At 28.2% G+C, this 20,842-nt stretch overlaps 1 protein-coding gene and 1 long non-coding RNA gene across 3 annotated transcripts in view; both read left to right on the top strand.

Annotated features, from left to right (window-relative positions):
- The window catches only part of LOC127279135 (tether containing UBX domain for GLUT4), a 119,689-nt gene that overhangs the window by 91,498 nt on the left and 7,349 nt on the right, over positions 1 to 20,842 (top strand). For both annotated transcript variants that reach the window (XM_051301305.1, XM_051301303.1), the window contains 3 exons: positions 183 to 432; positions 14,153 to 14,569; positions 14,754 to 15,111. In XM_051301305.1, coding sequence (XP_051157262.1) covers positions 256 to 432; positions 14,153 to 14,569; positions 14,754 to 15,111 — 952 coding nt within the window. In that variant the 5' untranslated portion in view covers positions 183 to 255. The remainder of the gene's footprint in view (positions 1 to 182; positions 433 to 14,152; positions 14,570 to 14,753; positions 15,112 to 20,842) is intronic.
- On the top strand, positions 18,979 to 19,967 carry LOC127279144 (uncharacterized). The gene is made up of 2 exons (XR_007842599.1): positions 18,979 to 19,451; positions 19,818 to 19,967. It is a non-coding gene; the product is annotated as an uncharacterized LOC127279144 (long non-coding RNA).

The raw sequence follows: 20,842 nt of genomic DNA, 5'->3' as shown, positions 1-20,842 counted from the left end.
AGTAGTATAATCTACTACTTAAAGTAGTAGTTTTAATTGCAAAAAATTTATTAATTCTACAAAAAAATGTTCTTAAAGCTTATGGAACCACTTTAAGTAGTAAAATCTAACTGGAGATTACTAATTATCTGATTGTTTCATTTAAAAAGCTATATAGTTTTTAATTTTGTTTTATGTTTTAGGCATTTTAATAAGGTACTTGACGTTAATACAAGTTTACGATTCACTAACTTACCAAACAACGCACAATTGGAAATGGTACAATGTATAAAAAAGAGAGAGTTGTTAAATATTACAATTGGTCTTCAATTAGAAGATGGACAACGCCTAATGGGAGATTTCCAACCTAATACATTCTTGAATGATATTCTTCTTAGTCTAGCTCCCTCTGAGTCTACTGAGACTGCTGTTGTAGTATTTATGCATCAAGAGGTACATTAAAAAGAATTTTGTTTATTACTGATTAGTTTATAATGTGCCTGGTCACAATGCAACCTATCAAACAACTGTGTAAGTTTAGGATTGAAATCGGTTTAATTGTTATTTTTAAACTGCTTTCATGGAACCGACCAAAACAGTTTCCTCAGATCTGAGGAAATATGTAACAAAAAATGGAGCAAAACTTATTTACAACAATATCCATACAATTTTAAAACAATATTATACGTAATATTCGACTAGACATACAAATTTATTCTACTAATGAAAATTTATTAATTTAGACAATATTGACTCTCAATATTGTCTAAAAATTGTACGTTATAATAGTGATATTTTAAAGTAAATTTTATAAATTTTTATACAGTTTAAATTTCGTTTATATTCACAAAAACCAGTAACTATACACAATAATAAGTTTAATTAACATAAATGTAGTACGTTAAAATAAACATATTATTTATCTGGGATCTCAATAGAAAAAGAATCTCAATTCTCAATCTCTTAGAATTTAATATTTCATTTATAATAAATACACTTTAATATATGACAATAAGTGAGGTTAAATTTTTTAAAATAAAAAATAATGCACATTTAAAAGATACTTTTGCAAAAACAATTCATCAAAGTTTACTTAACCCCTTCGCAGTCTAGTAGAAAAATCGTATGTGGGCCAAAAAAAGTCCAAATAAAAGTTTCTAAAAACATATATCATCGTATTAAAAGTTTTTGGGGTCGCTATATCCAAATTTGAGAATAGATTTTAAAAAAATGGCGGACCCAATATGTCGGACAAATTTAAAATTGATTCGATTTGTTCAAAATTCGGTACTCGGGGTTTTTTCCCGGTTGAAAAAACTTGTACAGGATCCTCTAGATTTATTTGAAATGTTTGGAATATTTAATTGCAATGTTTAGTGAAAATTGTGTAAAGATTTAAATGTTCAGGAAAGTTTCACACTAAACATTTATTTAATCGGGACATTTAAATCTTTACGCAATTTTCACTAAACATTGCAATTAAATATTCCGAACATTTCAAATAAATCTTTAAGAAATCTTTAGGAAAGTTTCAGTGCTGTGGGGGTCATGTTTATTCATCAGGTCATGTACAAGAGCAGCAAGTGAACATGTAAAAACAAATGAATATGTAACAAGCATATGTTTATTCATGGTAACTAAAGAAATTAAGTTTATGAGTCCATGCTCGTGTACTTGTACACAGGAAAAAATAAGTTTTGTTTCAAACCCGAAAAGAAGTTAGTTTCAATATGTTACACAAACTAGACCGACATAGTTTCTAACTCGCTCATAAAATAAGTCTTACTTTAAGCGTACTGTAGAGGCTAACAATAAGCTGCCTTTCGAAATAGAAAGTAGCCACAAGCCCGAACCTGGGCTTAAATCAAACCACTGCGCGGTATAAAAAATAGCTAACATTACCTAAACTTTTATGAAATCTCTCAACACCATATTATTGAAATTTTACACAAGTTTTGAAACATCAAACAACATTTTATTGATATAAATCATACTATATATGAGGTATTCCATGCCAAATCGGAGATCATTTGGCTTTTGCACCTCAGATCTTTTTGAAAATTTTTTTCCTTTTAGTACTCATGAAGACTAGCTTTCACGATTTTTTCAAATTTTTTCATGAAGCCCTTTAGGAGATATCAATTTTTGAAAAATTACGTCACTTTTTTTTGAAATGCTTGTAATTTCGCTAAAAATTGACCAAATTGGATCAATCTTATATCAAAATTTTTGTTTTTAAACGAACTTTCCAAAAAAAATATTGAAAGTTATTTTCGAAAGAAATTTCTATTAGATTTTTGAGATTTAAGACTAAAAATTCATTTTTGAACCTGTGTGTATCGATCGATTTTTTTCAAAATTTTTTTTACAAACTTCTCTAAATTTGACGAATTTTGAGCCTAGTCCGATAATGGGAAAACGATGGGAACTATTTTTTTCGAATTTTCAAATTTTACGTTTTTAATTATCTGTATGGAAATCAAACAATAATCATTTTCTCTCATTCAAACCCAACGATTATTGTTAGTTTTATAAAATGAAATAGTTTAGAAAATAAATAATAAAGTAATATTTTAATTATTTATCTAAAATTTTGTTTTATTGGTAGAAGTTATTAAGCAATTTAAAATGAATGATTTTCAAAATAATAGCAGATAACTCGATAATTAATAAATATGAATGAAATCTTTAATCACAAATTAAGAATTAAAAAATAAATTTGCAGACTAGGAAGATCAAAACCTGAAAAAATTTTTTTTTTTACAAACTGCTCTAAATTTGATTATAGATTCCTGTTTTAAAACAGAAATTATTTTCAAAATGGCGGAGTAATAGCGTGCGCAGAAGAATACGAAAATGCGACTTGCGCACTGTTACTCCTGATTAATATTCACTATGGGAACAAGTGCGAAAATATCGCAATCAAATTTAACCTAAAAACATATTTTATTAGTCTTTATAGCGTGTGATTTAAAAACATGGTGAATATTAATCAGGAGTAACATATGATAATTAAATATTTAATTCTTATTTAAAATTTCTGAAAATACAGTCGGCATAGTCCCCCATAGTCAGGCCAACTGTGGCTGTCATAGTTGGGCCAACCATCGGGCACGACTGTCGGCAGCCACAGTTGGCCCGACTATGGCAGCTACAGTTGGCCCGACTTGGATACCCATGGTTGGGCCAACCAAGTCGACCCTAGGTCGGTTGACGTTATCAATTCGCTAGTTGGCCCGTCCTCTGGCGGCCCAAGGTGGGCCGACCGCCAACTTGCACCTGGGTATGTAAGTCTTTTAAATTAATTCTTTTAGTTCCGATTAACTATAGACACATCACATTTTTTGAAAGGCATCCATGACACTTTACATTCGGGCACTTTCGTTGTACGTCTAGTTACAACTCACTAGTATCTAGACCTCATGAGCTTGATTGAAGACTTTTAACGTCTCACTTCTAGCGAATAAAATTTTGTATTGTGTCCAAAACCACAAAGGCTTGTTTTGAATCTAATAGAACTAAACAAGAAGGGGGTCCTTTATGTTTATTTCATAAACATTATGCTTCCTCATTATGTGAAGCAAAAAATTCGCTTCCTCGTAAAGGAAGCAATGAATTTGTCCAATTCAATTGATTGATTTAAAAAATTTCGAGTTAAAAATGTTTTAAATTAATTAAATTTTTTGAAAAATAAAGAAAATTTTAATTAATTTTGAGTATAACATAAACTTTATATATACGAATCGATTCGTTTTAATGCAAGGAATACAATTATTTTATTCATCAACTTGAATTTTAAAAAAACACAAAATTTTTTATCTAAAATATGAATTTTCGATTTTTCAATTTTTATTAATTCTCAAATTTTCAATCAAATCTATACTTTATATATACCAACCAATTCGTTTCAATGCAGGAAATAAAATTATTTCATATATAAACATGAATTTAAATAAACACATCATTTTTTAGCTAAAATGAGAATTTTTGATTTTTTAACTTTCATTAATTCTTTAAATTTCAATCAAATCTATATTTTATATATATCAATCGATTCATCTTGACATAAAGAAGACGATTATATTATATATTACCTTAAATTTTTCGATTCAAAAATTTTTTCAATTAAAAAAAAATTTTTGGAAAAAAGACGATAAAATTTTTTTTTTGGGGTATTTTTAAAAATCCTCTCGTCATTTTTGAGAGATTAATGTGTTAAATAAGCCTACCGAATTTTACGCAAATCCATTAAAACCTGTTAAAGATATCGTGTTCACAAAAACTATCCACACACACATACACACACACATACATACATCCGGACAATTGATCAGGATCTCATATAACATGTTTCTATATAGAGGAAAATTTGTTTTCACCATTTTTAAAAATTTTATAAACGAAAGGACTACATAGCTTCCTCCACGAGGAAGCAATATTTGTCATATTAATATCTCGTTTTTCATTAAGACCTCAACGGCTTATTTTTAGACCATTATTAGTGATTAATATTAGTTAGCGGCTACTTTCTAATCAAAATAAAAAATTATACTATGCTCGGAGTAAGACTTTTTTTCCTGTGTATAAGATCGTGCTTAAGTTCATGTACAATATCTTGAGTTTTCCCTTACAGTTTATAATCAAAATATTTAATAGCTACGCAGTAGTTTTCTATGGCATCAGTTGTTTTTCGCATGTATGAACAAAGAGTTTTTATAACCTATGTTAAAATTTTCCACAAAATTTTACAAAATTAAAAAATTAATACAAGATTATGTACATGAACTTACGCACGATCTTATACAAGTACACGAGCATGGACTCGTAAACTTGATTTCTTTAGTTACCATGAATAAACATATATGCATGTTCTTGTACATGTTTTTGTACAAGATCGTTGTTCTAATATTCATTTTACATGTTCACTTAATGCTCTTGTACATTACCTGGTAAAAGAACATGTGCAAGATCAGTGCACGATCATGCACAAGATCGTGTACACGATCCTGTACAAGTTTTTTCAACCAGGTTGGGGTACCTGAATCCAAATGAGAGGTCAAGTTTCAAGTGAATTTGGTAAATTTTAGAATTTTTAGTCGGCATGCTGAATCAGACATTTTGAATTTTTCAAAAACTACATAAAATTTAGATTCAGCGACCTCAAAAATCCCCGAGTTCCGAAATTTGAACGAATCGAATCAATTTAAAAATTTTCTGACATATTGAATCGCCATATTACATCCGCCATTTTAAATTTTTCAAATCTGACCTCAAATTTGGATTCAGCGACCCCAAAAATCCCCAAGTACCGAATTTTGAACGAGTAAAATGTATTTTAAATTTTTCCTCCATGTTGAGTCAACAATTCTAATTTTTTAAATCTGACATCAAATTCTGATTCAGCGACCCTAAAAACCTTAGTATACCCATTGACACTCAAATCGAATTATGTTTAGTATTTTTTTCTAAGGTGGACATATATATTTCCAAACTCATAAAGGCTTTGTTCTGGACATATATGAGCCATGGACTGTCAAGTGGTTAATTCCAATTAATTTTTTTGTAACAGTATTTTTCACTTTTTTAACATTTTACATTTTGAAGCACTGAAATATACAACATGATTTTGTCGTGACGCGAAGCACTAGTTATACGTACAATGCATATTTAAGAAAACACTTTTACAAAAAACTATTCACTTATAAGTTTCATAAGTCTTTGTAAGTTTCTCTCATTCATTTTTAAGAACATTTTTTTCTCTTCTAATACTTATTTACTTTGAGAATTCAGCAGTGAAAACTGCAAAAAACTATTCACTTATAAGTTTCATAAGTCTTTGTAAGTTTCTCTCATTCATTTTTAAGAACATTTTTTTCTCTTCTAATACTTATTTACTTTGAGAATTCAGCAGTGAAAACTGCAATGTACACAACCCAAGTAGCACGATATATCAACCAGATGTCACGGTAATATCACCGTGACATCAGGAAAATCTCCGCCTTACTGTGATATCACACGGTGACATCGAGGTGATATCATGGTGACATCAAGGTGATATCACAGTCATATCACGGTGATATCATATGATATCACCATATGGTGATACTAAATTTAAAAAAAATTACTAAATAAATAATATTAAAATAATTTTTGCAACATCGTAAACGACATCGTAAACGACGTAGTAAACGAAGTCATTTGCTATCCCAAATTCCTCTTTCATTTACGACGTCGTTTACTATGTCGTTTTTCTACGTCGTTTACTAAGTCGCAAACTACTTAGAATACGACGTCGTAAACGAGGTCGGAATTTTCAACAGGGATCTGCAATTTACTATTCAAAACTAAATTATTAACAACTCTGTCTTCGTGGATTTTTTATTTAAATTGTTAATAATTAAATATTTAAACAAACTTATAAAAAATTAAAATTACTAAGAATTAATTATTTATATTTTTGTGGAAATATTCTAAAATAACCTAAAAATGAACAAACCTAGTATCAAAAACCATGAAAAATATAAAAAATTGTTACTGAAATTTAATTGTTGTAAATTTTTTAAAGTTATAAACAAATGATTATATAATATATTACAAAATACAAAAATAATTAATAAAAATTTTTAAAAAATAAATTTTTAATTACTACTAGTAGGTAATATATACATATTATATATGATTATTCATTAGTTTATAATTTTTTAAACAAATTTTTATTGTTTTGTTTATTATTAATTAATCTTTTGCAGGATACATTTTTAAAAAAGATTGTTTAAACCACAAACGGTCTAATGGTCGTTTTTGGGGTCGCTGATTACGAATCTGAAAACTGTTTTTCAAAATTTAAAATGGCGGATCCAATATGGCGAACAGATTTTTAAAAATATTTTGGATTCGTTTGAAACTCGTTACTCAGGGGTTTTTGGGGTCGCTGATTACGAATCTGATGTTAGTGTTCTAAAAATTATATTGGCAGGTCCAGTATGGCGGACATTTAATTTAAAAATTCAACGGATTCACTTAAAACATGTTCTCGGTTTTTTTTGGGTTTGTTTAGTCTAAAATTTTTATTTATAAAACTGATTTACACCTTGACTTGCTTTGCATTCGCTTTTTATATCGTTTATCGGTTTTCATTAAGAAATATTGAATGATATATTGCAATCGACTTTTGTTCCGTATAACCTCCATGAGGTTGGCGTCGACGCTCAGAGTCGAAATTTATTTTTCTCAGGAACAAAAATATCAAATCATTTTTAAAAAGATTTTGGGAACACATAATACCTTGAAAAGTATTTTTTAAGGCAAAAAACAATTTGTGAAAAACAATTTTTGGCGTTGAGCGTCGACGCCATCTTCATGGATGTTTCGTATATCATTTTCTGTAAAGAAGTATTGTTTCAGTGGTTGACTTGATTCGCATTGGTATTTTGTTTTGTGAAGCAATTTTTATAAAAAATTATTATTTTACAGTTTAACATGTGTTGCGTTCGTCTTTTGTTTTGCTACCAAATCATCTCAAACACCCTCGAGTAACGAGTTTCAAACGAATCCAATTAATTTTGAAAATTTTGTAAGGGCGCACTCACACTTTTTGGCTGCCTGCCTGCCTGCAGGAGTTGTCATGGCAACGTGAAGGAGTAACAGAGATAGTAAATTCAAATTTGAATTTTCTCTCTGTTACTCCTACATGTGGCCATGACAATTCCTGCAGCCAGGCAGGCAGCCAAAAGGTGTGAGTGCGCCCTTAACCATATTGGACCGCCATTTTGAATTTTAAAAAACGGAAAAAAATCCCATTAGAACGTTTGTGGTTTAAACAATCTTTTTTAAAAATGTATCCTGCAAAAGATTAATTAATAATAAACAAAACAATAAAAATTTGTTTAAAAAATTATAAACTAATGAATAATCATATATAATATGTATATATTACCTACTAGTAGTAATTAAAAATTTATTTTTTAAAAATTTTTATTAATTATTTTTGTATTTTGTAATATATTATATAATCATTTGTTTATAACTTTAAAAAATTTACAACAATTAAATTTCAGTAACAATTTTTTATATTTTTCATGGTTTTTGATACTAGGTTTGTTCATTTTTAGGTTATTTTAGAATATTTCCACAAAAATATAAATAATTAATTCTTAGTAATTTTAATTTTTTATAAGTTTGTTTAAATATTTAATTATTAACAATTTAAATAAAAAATCCACGAAGACAGAGTTGTTAATAATTTAGTTTTGAATAGTAAATTGCAGATCCCTGTTGAAAATTCCGACCTCGTTTACGACGTCGTATTCTAAGTAGTTTGCGACTTAGTAAACGACGTAGAAAAACGACATAGTAAACGACGTCGTAAATGAAAGAGGAATTTGGGATAGCAAATGACTTCGTTTACTACGTCGTTTACGATGTCGTTTACGATGTTGCAAAAATTATTTTAATATTATTTATTTAGTATTTTTTTTTTAATTTAGTAATTAAAAAATCAATAATTAAAAAAAAAATTTTATTATTTTTTAATAGTTATTATTATTATTATTATTTTATTTTTAATAATTAAATTAATATAAAAAAATGGTCATCAAAGTATTAGTGAAACTATTTCTCTTCGGGTGTGCTTCCGATTCTTCCATTTCTTCCAAAAAAGAATTTGTCTCAAATCTAATAAATAGGAGAGACATCGGGCAGAAAAAAATTTCGACAAGAAAAAAATTTTTCGATCACTGCTTATATACCAATCTAATGGCACCTCAACTGCGAGAAACAGTTATGATGTTCACCCTCCCTGTGGCGTTGAGCGAACTAAAGTCCAGAGCTGAGCCATCAGCGCAGCGCGGAAACATTTGAAAAATTTGATTTTATTCCTTTTTTTATTTTATTTTAAATATGACAAATAATTAACTTAATAAATAACTATTGTCATAAATAATTATTAATATCATAATGTCATACTTAATAATTCGTTAATTAATTATTTTTAACGAAAATTTAACAAAAAAAAAATTTGTTGGCCAAAAAAAATATTACCATTAAAAAATTAATTATTAAGCTAATTATTTAATTCATTTTTTTTACAGAGAAATTTTGACAAAAAAAATTATTTTCTCATCGTGATATTTTATTTGGGCCAAAAATAATTTTTTTAATGAGAAAATTTAAAAATAAGTAAATTTCTCATCGTAATATTTTTTTTGTGCTACGTATAATTTTCTGTTAAATTTTTTTACAGAGAAATTTTTACAACAAAATTATTTTTCATCGTGATTTTTTTAAAAACACGAATAATTTTTTTTCAAAGAAAAATTTGAAAAAAAAATTATTTTCTCATTGTGATATTCTTTTGTGCTACGAATAAATTTTCGTAGTAAAAAAAATCAACTAATTACTACGGTATTTAGTTAATCAATTGTTTTGGAGAGAAAATTTGATATTTTTTTGTGGCGCATGATTTTTCCCAAAAATTAAAAAGTTCGAAATTTTAATTGATCGAATTACTTTAAGTCGATATTTTATTTGGTCGAAATTCTAAAAGAACGACAGGTATGGAAGTCGACATTTTATTTAGTCGATATTTTATTTGATCGAAATTCTAAATGATCGATATTTAAAGTGGTCGACATTTTATTTGGTCGATATTTTGTTTATTCGAAATTCTAAATGATCAATATATAAAGTGGTCAATAATTTATTTAGTCGATATTTTATTTGGTCGAAATAAAAAAAGGAATAAAATCAAATTTTTCAAATGTTTCCGCGCTGCGCTGATGGCTCAGCTCTGGATTTTAGTTCGCTCAACGCCACAGGGAGGGTCAACATCATAACTGTTTCTCGCAGTTGAGGTGCCATTAGATTGGTATATAAGCAGTCATCGAAAATTTTTTTCTTGTCGAAATTTTTTTCTGCCCGATGTCTCTCCTATTTATTAGATTTGAGACAAATTCTTTTTTGGAAGAAATGGTTTCACTAATACTTTGATGACCATTTTTTTATTTTAATTTAATTATTAAAAATAAAATAAAATAATAATAATAACTATTAAAAAATAATAAAATTTTTTTTTTAATTGATTTTTTAATTACTAAATTAAAAAAAAATTACTAAATAAATAATATTAAAATAATTTTTGCAACATCGTAAACGACGTAGTAAACGACGTAGTAAACGAAGTCATTTGCTATCCCAAATTCCGCTTTCATTTACGACGTCGTTTACTATGTCGTTTTCTACGTCATTTACTACGTCGCAAACTACTTAGAATACGACGTCGTAAACGAGGTCGGAAATTTCAACAGGGATTTGCACCACTGTGCGGTGGTAGTTCTAAATATGCAAGATCTTCAATGGTTCTAGTGTTAAGCAGAAGTGCTAGAGACTTCTATATAGGCTATATTATTTATGCATAATTATTATAACAGTTTGGTAATTTGATATATCAAAGAACCAAGTACAAGTGCAAATTTATTGTACTTGGATGCGCGCGCAACGTATTGCCAACTGTCGCTGAGGCGCGGTTGAAAATACTGGTTTGCGTCAGTTTCCGTTCTCTCGGTGCCGGCTCTTTAAATTTTTTGTTTAAAATTAAACAACGTGGGATTCAATTTTTAATTATAAATTAAATAAATTAAATATAATTGCTGCAATTGCTGGTTGCATTTAATTAAGTGAGGTAAGTAATCTTAAAAAAATAAGTAATATTATTTTGAAAATAAAAAAATTGTGGGTTATGTGTACATAACCTATATGCAGTTTTAAAACATTGAAAGTAATTTTACATTTTTCACAGCGTAATAAAATTGTAATTGTTTAATTAATTAATTAATTAATTGTGTTTTAAATATTATATATATATATATATATATATATATATATATAAGATTCTTTTTCAATCGCCCCAGTCCAAAAAGTCAATGTTCTGGGATTGGCTTCATATTTTGGTAAATTGTTGTCCTATATGATAGTAATAAATCCGTAAAATATAAACGCTTGAAAAAAATATTTGTAGAAAGTAGAGGGGGTTGAAGTTTTGACGTTAAGGGTAACATTGTCATTTTCAAATCCGTATAACTATGACAAAAGTTAATGGATTTTAATTTATCTATAATGAATTTTAATGCATTTTTCACGTACTTTTCAAAAATGTATACGAAATTTAAAAAAAAAAAATTTTGACCACCTTTTTTCAAAATCAACCCTTATTTTTCGATTTTCACCCCTTCGGGTATTTTTTTTTTTTTCATTGGAAAGCTAAGGTTTTTTCCGATGAGCTATGTAAATATGAAAATGGGACAACAATCATTTTGTGAGAAACAGAATATTAAAGTAGGCGGTGCCGATAAGGGGTATACCTGGAGATCATCTTTGAGGATTTAGGTAGGCACCGCCTAATTTAATATTATGTTTCTCACAAAATTATTGTTGTCCCATTTTCATATTTACATAGCTCATGGGAAAAAACCTCAGCTTTCCAATGAAAATAAATTTTAAATATCTATTCCTTTCAATCGACAGTATCAAAATTTCTGAAGCGCATTGAAAGGAATAAGAAATTTGGAGAGTGAAGTGGATATGTCTATTCCTTTTAATTGACTGTGCCATGACATCAGGAGCGTATTTAGAGGAATAGAAAATTTCTAGATTAAATGAGGTATCTTTATGCCTTGCAATTGACTGCGTCAGCTTTTTAAGAGCATATTCAGAGAAACGGGGAAATTTAGGGTATAAATTCAGTATTTCTATGCCTCGCAATCGCCTGAGTCAAGTTTTTAGGACCGTATTCAGAGGAATGAGAATTTTGTAATATGAATTAAATATTACTATTTCTTGTAATCGACTGCGTCAGATTTCTAAAAGAGTATTGAAAGGAATGAAAAAACTGGCGAGTATATTAATAATACCTAATTATTTCAATTTTTTTAACAATATTATAAGAAGCGAAAGAAAATGAATATAAATTTTAAGATTTCAAAAGAATATAAGTTAATATTTACTTATTGACTAATTAAAGACATTTTTAAAAAAGTTGAATAAACAAATATTTTTACTGTAAATCTGAACTTTTTCAGTGTGTGTAAAAATGGAAGTGAAACAATAGTGTACTGAATTAAATTATTTAATTCAACTGAGGTTCCATGGTATATTGACTCCGTACTTCATTTGAAAAGGACTTGAAAAAGGTAATAATATATTAATTTTATTTTTAATACCTAGAATTTGAAGTGTTTTAAAAATAATTAAATTTCAAAAGGTTTTAAAATGAAATTTTTGGAATATTTGAATTACTGTATAAAAATAAATAATAGGTAATATTTATTTCTAAAAGTAATATATGCAAATTTCGAATGAGTTTATTATTTAAAATTCTGAAAAAATTAGGTTTTTCAAGAATCACACTTTTTTGCAAATAATTGTATTTTTGAAAATTTAAAATTGAATGGTTTTTGTATAGTTTAAATTTTGTAAAATTGTATTGAAAATAATTAAACTTTTTAAATAATTTTATTAACGACCTACCTTTGATGTTGTAACCGGTTTTTTCATTTAACACCCTTGTGACTTCCCTCCAAGCTTCCGCTTTAAGAACAGAATCTCTATATTCTGTTAATGACTTGTCATATAAAACAGGGTACTTTTTGACCAAAGTTATTAACAGAATATTGAGGTCATTCATTTTATCTGCAAAAGAAATAAATTTCGTACAGAAAAAATTATGTAATAAATAAATTATAAATAAATAATAATAATAATTTAATAATATTCATGAAAGAAAAATTAGGTGAAATAAGTTTCTAGCGTCCTCAAAAAAAGAATAATCGGAAATTAAAAAATTTTTTATCTTAACCAAAAATAATATTCAGATTGAAAGTAAAATTGATTAAATACACAGAAATAAATGCTAGTAAAATACACATATTTGTGAATAACTACAATTGTGACTTTTTGTAATATTTATAATTATTTGCATTTAAAACATTTCAAAAAAACGATTATTTTCAAAAGCTTTAATAAAATTATTTAAAAAGTTTAATTATTTTCAATACAATTTTACAAAATTTAAACTATACAAAAACCATTCAATTTTAAATTTTCAAAAATACAATTATCTGCAAAAAAGTGTGATTCTTGAAAAACCTATTTTTTTCAGAATTTTAAATAATAAACTCATTCGAAATTTCCATTTATTACTTTTAGAAATAAATATTTAAATATTACCTATTATTTATTTTTATACAGTAATTCAAATATTCCAAAAATTTCATTTTAAAACCTTTTGAAATTTAATTATTTTTAAAACACTTCAAATTCTAGGTATTAAAAATAAAATTAATATATTATTACCTTTTTCAAGTCCTTTTTAAATGAAGTACGGAGTCAATATACCATGGAACCTCAGTTGAAACGCAGTCAATATATTTAACAAATGCGAACTAAAAATTATAAATACATATATATATATATACATATATAAAATATTTAAAACACAATTAATTAATTAATTAATTAAACAATTACAATTTTATTACGCTGTGAAAAATGTAAAATTACTTTCAATGTTTTAAAACTGCATATAGGTTATGTACACATAACCCACAATTTTTTTATTTTCAAAATAATATTACTTATTTTTTTAAGATTACTTACCTCACTTAATTAAATGCAACCAGCAATTGCAGCAATTATATTTAATTTATTTAATTTATAATTAAAAATTGAATCCCACGTTGTTTAATTTTAAACAAAAAATTTAAAGAGCCGGCACCAAGAGAACGGAAACTGACGCAAACCAGTATTTTCAACTGCGCCTCAGCGACAGTTGGCAATACGTTGCGCGCGCATCCAAGTACAATAAATTTGCACTTGTACTTGGACTTGATCTTGCATCTATTGTAGAACCTCCTTGACAATAAAGTATTACATTTTCATTTAGTATTAATTTTGATAGTAATTTTATCCAAATGCTTGGTAGAGATTGATTAAATTTTCCACTTCCTATTGAAAAGGATAGAAACTGTATCCGTTATCCCCAATAGAGGTGTTACTCTCCAAGGGTGGTTTGCATTTATTAAAAATAAAAGAGTTTAAATCTTTTTGATTTTATCTAATCGTTATTTTTACTTCCCTTAACAAAAGCATTTTTTTTAAATTTAAATTTTGTTGTTTGTAGATATCGGGGAAAGATTTAGAAAATACAACATTAAGATCTTTAGGACTTACTAAAGGTAAGGCTATGTTGAGGCTTTTACATCGAGATCCAAACAGCAAAAAGGAACAAGCTCACGTTTACATTCCTGCAAAGAAGATGACTACAAAAGAAAATGATAACCCGTCAACATCGTCATCTTTTACAAAATTTATTTCGAATAAAATTCTAGATCCAATTAATTCTATAAAAAGTGAAATAGCAAAGCAAAAAAAGGATAATGATCTGCGAAAAGATCAGGCCAAGGACACATCTTCCTCTCAAAGCAAATGTAATCCAAAGACAAAAAATAAGTGCGAAAAGATTAATCCGACCGAAACTAAAGAGATTTCCAATGAAATTCGTAATAAGTTAACGCATGAAATAATAGATGTTGCATACGTAAGTTGTTTTTTATTTAAACATAAAAAATCTATTTACAAAATAAAAATGCATATGAATTCTGTTCATATACAATTAGTATAAATTTGTTCTCACAGAGAACGTTTTCACCTACTATGCCTTCATTTTATCAGAATTTCATTGGATTTGATGAAATAAATCAATAAATCTAATTACCTTTTAGCTGGGAGAAAGAAATGCTCTTTTATTTAATCAAGCTGGAGCTGTAACTATTTCTCAGGAGGATTTGCCTGATTCATTTTTTGACTTAACAGTTGAGGATGCGAAAGTGTTATTAAGAGATGCAAAAAAATTAAATAGTACAATTGAAGATTCTCCACTATTAACTGATGTGCAACGTCAATCGGAGAGTAATAAAAAGAAAGTTGACCTTGTGAATAAGTACCCCTGGACTATTATAAGAATACAATTTCCTGATCAACTTGTGCTGCAAGGATTATTTCGTCCTGAGGAAACTGTGCTAGACATTAAAAATTTTGTTCAAAGTTACTTAAAAAATTCTGGAAGTGAATTTACACTTTGTAAGTATGTTTTCTATTAAATATCATTTGTGTAACACCTGCAAGAAAAAGTGACACTTTACTTTAATTTAAATGCAGCACAAAGTTATTGATTTCTGCATTCTGATAAAATGTGCAGCAATGTACACTTTACTGCACACTTTCAGGTATATTAAACAACATAACCTTTAATTTATTCTTCAAAACAGCATATCAAATAGCTTTTTTCTTGCAGATGTTGTACAAAGCACTGTGTGCAACTCGAGCGGAAAGCAGCATTTTCCGATGAGATTGATTGCTGCTCTCGCTTTGCTTGTGTATCAACTTACAAACTCGTCGGAAAACAGCTTCTTTTCGTTCTCGTTGCACAATGTACTATTTTATCCCACAAGCACAAATATGGCGCTTTTAGAAACCTGTCATCCTGGTGTGAAGCCATAATTTATTTTCCGTCTGAAAATGGCGTCCCTTTTTATAGGGTAAAAATGACGCCATTTTTACACGGTAGAACAAATGTCTTTTTTGCAACACTAACCTCTAAAGTTAAATTTTACACACCGAAAAGTGTGCTCTTTTTAAAACGGTGTGTAAAGTGATTCATTTTACGCACTGAATTTTACTTTACGCACATCAAAATTTACTTTACGCACACGGAAAGAAAAGGTATCGTTGTCCCAACCATAAAAATATTGTTGGTCATAATATTGTTGAGGCATCCATACATATAGCTGAAGCAACTTTAAGTATGGATACATTGACAAAAAAGAATGGTTGTGGCAACCGTATAATATTTGTACCTATGATATGGATATATCAACCATAGCTTTAGTTGAGGTAACAATATTGGTTTGGATTTTAACAATTTTGTTATCCTATCCATTTTTGAATTGCTAAGGCCCCTATAGACGCCTGCGCACCTTGTCTGCGCGGTGATGCAATATATTACGTCTATATTACTCGCATTAATTCCAAGCGTCGCGAAACGTGTATATGTCCGCAGTCCTAAACATTTTCTATAATCATTTAAGAATTATATTGATCCCGGTTAATGTGTTTTTTAAGTTAAAAAATGGAAGCTGAGTGCATTGATTCCTTAAAAAAATAGGCTTGAATATATTCCGCATATTCCCAGTCATAATTTGTAAATGGGGAAATTCTTCAATGTTTGTGACACTTAGGCACGCACTATAATTATAATACTATAATAAAAGGTGCGATACGATTGTTTATTTTGTTAACGAATTTGTATTTGGCGATTATTTCAAAAAAATAAATACGTTTTTATGGGACTCAATGTTTTAAATTAATCAAAAATAACCTTATTGATAATATTAAACAAATAAAATAAACATGAATTGTAACCATATAAAATGGTTGCTTCAACAATATTAATATGGTACACTAAATAATGGTCGAAGCATCAATTAAAAATGGTTGTCACATCCATATTAGCATTTGTATGTTTTCCATATATATTGTTCCCACAGCCATATATTCTAGTTGTGCTAACAATTTAAAGCTAGCTATTTAATATGGCTGGAGCAACCGGAGGTATGGTTGGGACGTATTTTTCAATATAATATGGTTGAGACAACCAAAGGTATGGCTGTGGCAACCATTGATTTTTTTCCGTGCACCAAAATTTTTCTCACATAATATAAGGATTGTTTTACAACAAAATTAAAAAATAAACTTTACTTTTAAATTTATACACTACTGCCTAATGAAATTTTTCTGATCTTCGATTGATTTACATATTTAATTCTATACAATCGAAATTATTCTAATAGAGAGTTGGAATTCTTCATAATAGGTACTTAACTTTAGAGGTGGGTGTTGCAAAAAATATTGTATGATACACGTGCGTAAATCTGATTATACGCACTTGTATCATAAATAACTATTTTACCCGGCTGTCAAGTAACCTGTGAACGCCACGTTCCTACCTTTGAAATAATAAATATTGTTCACAATTTTTCACCTTCTGCTTTAAGGGGTCTTGTAACTTTTTTGGGTTAAAAAATTTCAAATCTTTTTTTTTTTGATTAGTTTTAAAATTTTTTGTTGCATTCGATTTCGTAGAAGATTCTTTCTGTCCTGAATTTTGTACAAACTATGAATACAGCGATTATTTCCCTATCATTTTCCAAATTGATATTTGCCCGAATACAGTTCCCCCAATGACCTTCTCCCTGAAGCCGATTCTCCGGAAAAATATTTTAAAAATCTTTCCCGAAAAAAATATATATTTAAGGGTTCAGTAAAAAATAAAAGATAACAGAACTGCGGATTTGGTTACGAGCTCAATAGCTGGTAAACAAATCAGTGAGAATCTCGGATACGAGCACTTTTCGGTATCTGAAATGATCATAAGCTTGTAAACGCACTGAAACGGACGACTTTTTTATGGCTATTAATCATGAAAAGGCAATTAAATGCATGCAGATACGATGGAAAATTAAATTAGAAACAAAAATGAATTATTATTTATTAAAGAAACGTACATTTAAACAGAAAACAATTATTCTCATCAATTTTAACCTCCCCTGGCGGATTTGATTTACCCAATGTCCACCCAGCTGGGTGGATATTGAATTAACATTAGGATTAACGTAAAAAAAATTGATAAATAAGCTAAAATTGTTCAAAAAACATTTTGTAATTGAGAGGTGGACTTCTTAAAAGTTCACTTCTTCATTGTTTATGTTAAATTAATTGAGAATTATTTAATTAAGGAAAAAAGTGAAATTTGTCAAATATGTCACTTTAGATATAGGGTACGGTCACACTATTTCATGCATGCACTGTGCATGCATGCAGAAACATTTGGCCGGTCACACTTCAACAAAATCTAGTAAATGTTTAGTAACTTTCTAGTTACAACCGAAATTTTTGGAAAATTACTAGAAAGTTACTAAACATTCACTAGATTTCGTTGAAGTGTGACCGGCCAAATGTTTCTGCATGCAAGCACAGTGCATGCATGGGATAGTGTGACCGTACCCATACACGATACCTATACCAAATTACGTTTCAATTCCGAACGGCGGAACGCGCGCCAAGATTTGAAAAGAGTTACAAATTTTAAACATTCATCAAATAGAAAATATGCAATTTTTTTCTTTATTTATAAAAAAAACTTTAGAATTTTTTTTAAAATAATAAAAATTAAACTGATATATTTTTCATAAATTTTTACTTATAACTTTTTAAAAAATTCTTAAATAAAAGATCAAAAAGTTTAGTTAAATTTGTATTTTGCCATCATAATTGAGGGGCTGGATACAATAACAACCAGTACGCTCGACAGGTCGCTCTGAAGCCAATCAACACGTCAAAAAAGTGAAAAAATTGAAACTCAAAATTCTGATTTTTTAAAAGCATTACTTTATAGAGGATAAAAACATGCATCTTTTTTCTCTCAGAAATTACTTCTAAATCCAATATTTTTGATAATAAAAGCAAAAAACACAAAAAAAATTATCTCCAATTTAATTAAATTTTAAAATATAAACGATTATTTCTTTCACAAATAGTAATAAATTTGTTTACAACTTGGTATACATACTAAATTAGGTCTAATAAAGCCATTAAAACATTAAAAAAAGGCAAAAATTAAATATTTTACATAATATTACTAATAATGTTAATATGTCTTGATTAATTTTTTTAAAAACTATAACAGGAATTGATTTGAAATTTTCCAGAAAACTTCCTGAAATAGTAATGAATAAATATTTTAAGAGAAGATGTAGAAAAGAAATTCTGAGAGAAAAAAGATGCGGTTTTTAATCTTCTATGAAGTAGTACTTTTGAAATATCCGAATTTTGACTTTCAATTTTTTCACCTTTTTGTCGTGTTGACTGACTTCAGAGTGAGCGGCCGAGCGTAATGGTTGTTATTGTTTCCGGCCCCTCAATTTTCAACAAAAATATAATTTTTTAGACATAAAAATAAGAAAAATTTAGATTAAAATTTATTTAACAATTACAATTTTTTAACAAAAAAATTTTTTTTTTAAAAAAAGTTGCAGAATTTTTATTTTATATTCACAATTCTTTAAGGGGTTATGCCACTCTAGGATTTTCAAAAAATCGCTTTTTTTTTTTTTGCTTTAAATAGTTCCTTAGGGTCTCAGAAATAACATATTGCAGGATTATGGCTCGGAAAAATCTCTAAATAATTTATTTTCGAAGTTCCTTGCAAGGCTGCACGGTACGCGGCGAGCTCATTTTGTCAGTTCTACGGGGGGTGATCTTTGAAGGATCTACAGCAGGTATACGGCAGATGTTTTCAAAGGCGCTAGTTACTTGCTAGACTATAGTGGTCAATTATATGGTGCAGGCATTGCAGATTAAAGGTATTGTGAAATTATTTAAGTTTTTTACAACTTAAAACTTTAAACGCGTTTATCTCCAAACTACATTTTTCGAGTTGGCCGAACCAACAACTCGTACAATTTCCAACCGATTAGGTTCAAATTTGACACACATCTTTAAAAATACATTTTTTAAGGTATCACGTAGGATTTTTTTTTTATTCTATATAGTTCATTTGTTATTAACTATTAACTGATGGTTTTTTAGTCGAAATTAGAAAGTTTAACTTTAGAAGTGCGCCATTTGATCATGAATCAATATATCGAAAAAATCCTACGTGTTACTTTAGCTATTGTAATATATAATAAAAAAAAATTTAGATACTCAAGATATTTCAAAATTTACAGGAGCAGTTAGTTCGGCCACGTACCCCTTGAACCATAGAGGAGTCGAAGGACGACCGCTACAGCGCCACCATTCTTCAAGAAATATTTATAAGAAATTATTTTTTTACACCTAAAAAGATGTATAATAAACTTCTTATATTATATTTTTAATTGACTTTATGGTTTTTCTAAAAAAAATTCACATAAAACACCTATTTTTTCGGTCTCTAGAGTGGCATAACCCCTTAATGAAATTGCTTTTTTAATACATGTTATAAAAAATTAATCATTTATACCAATTTATTTATATTAATACTAATAATCACTATTTCTTTACTTTTAACTATCGCCCTATATTAGTTGCAGACGCCGTTAGATGGCAGCAGCACGCAGGGTGCACAAAGTTGCAGATGTTATTACTTAAAAGTAGTGACTATTAGCATTAGTATAAATAAATGATTAATTTTTTGTGACATGTATTAACCCTCGGAGCACACACCTCTTTTTTCGAACAAGTAGCACAGTCTGGGTCGCTGTGACCCTGTTTACTTTACAAAACTCCCCCATTTTTGAACTATTGGACTGATCAACACAAAAAAATATTTTTTTATTCATTGAACCTTGTAAAATAAGAATATGCAGTTTAGAAATATTATTAAATTATTTGCATATTGAAAAAAAATTCGTGAAGTTAACTAATTAAAAAGAAAAAATTGAATTTAAAAAAAATGTAACTTTTGTAATTTTTAATATTTTAAGCTAAAAATTGGGATTTATATTCTCGAAGTGTGTTAGAATAAGGGAAAAAATACCACCTTATTTTATTTTTTAAAAAAGGTATTTATTTTGTAGTTTAACGAAGGTAACTTTTAAGACGATAAAAATGTGATTTTCGACACAACATTTTAAAACAATACTTTTTTAATAACATATTTACTAGTATTATATTATTTTCTTTGGATTATCATGTTACTTATTATTCCTTATTAGTTAGTTACCACTATATGGCCTTAGGTTCGTGTTGTATTGCCGACTTTTCAAATTAC

The sequence above is a fragment of the Leptopilina boulardi genome, unplaced genomic scaffold, assembly GCF_019393585.1.
Source record: "Leptopilina boulardi isolate dan_hultmark-lab unplaced genomic scaffold, ZJU_Lbou_2.1 LbouV2_214, whole genome shotgun sequence".
Taxonomy (NCBI): domain Eukaryota; kingdom Metazoa; phylum Arthropoda; class Insecta; order Hymenoptera; family Figitidae; genus Leptopilina; species Leptopilina boulardi.
The sequence above is the reverse complement of the archived record's forward strand: the minus strand, read 5'-3'. Positions and strand labels throughout refer to the sequence as shown.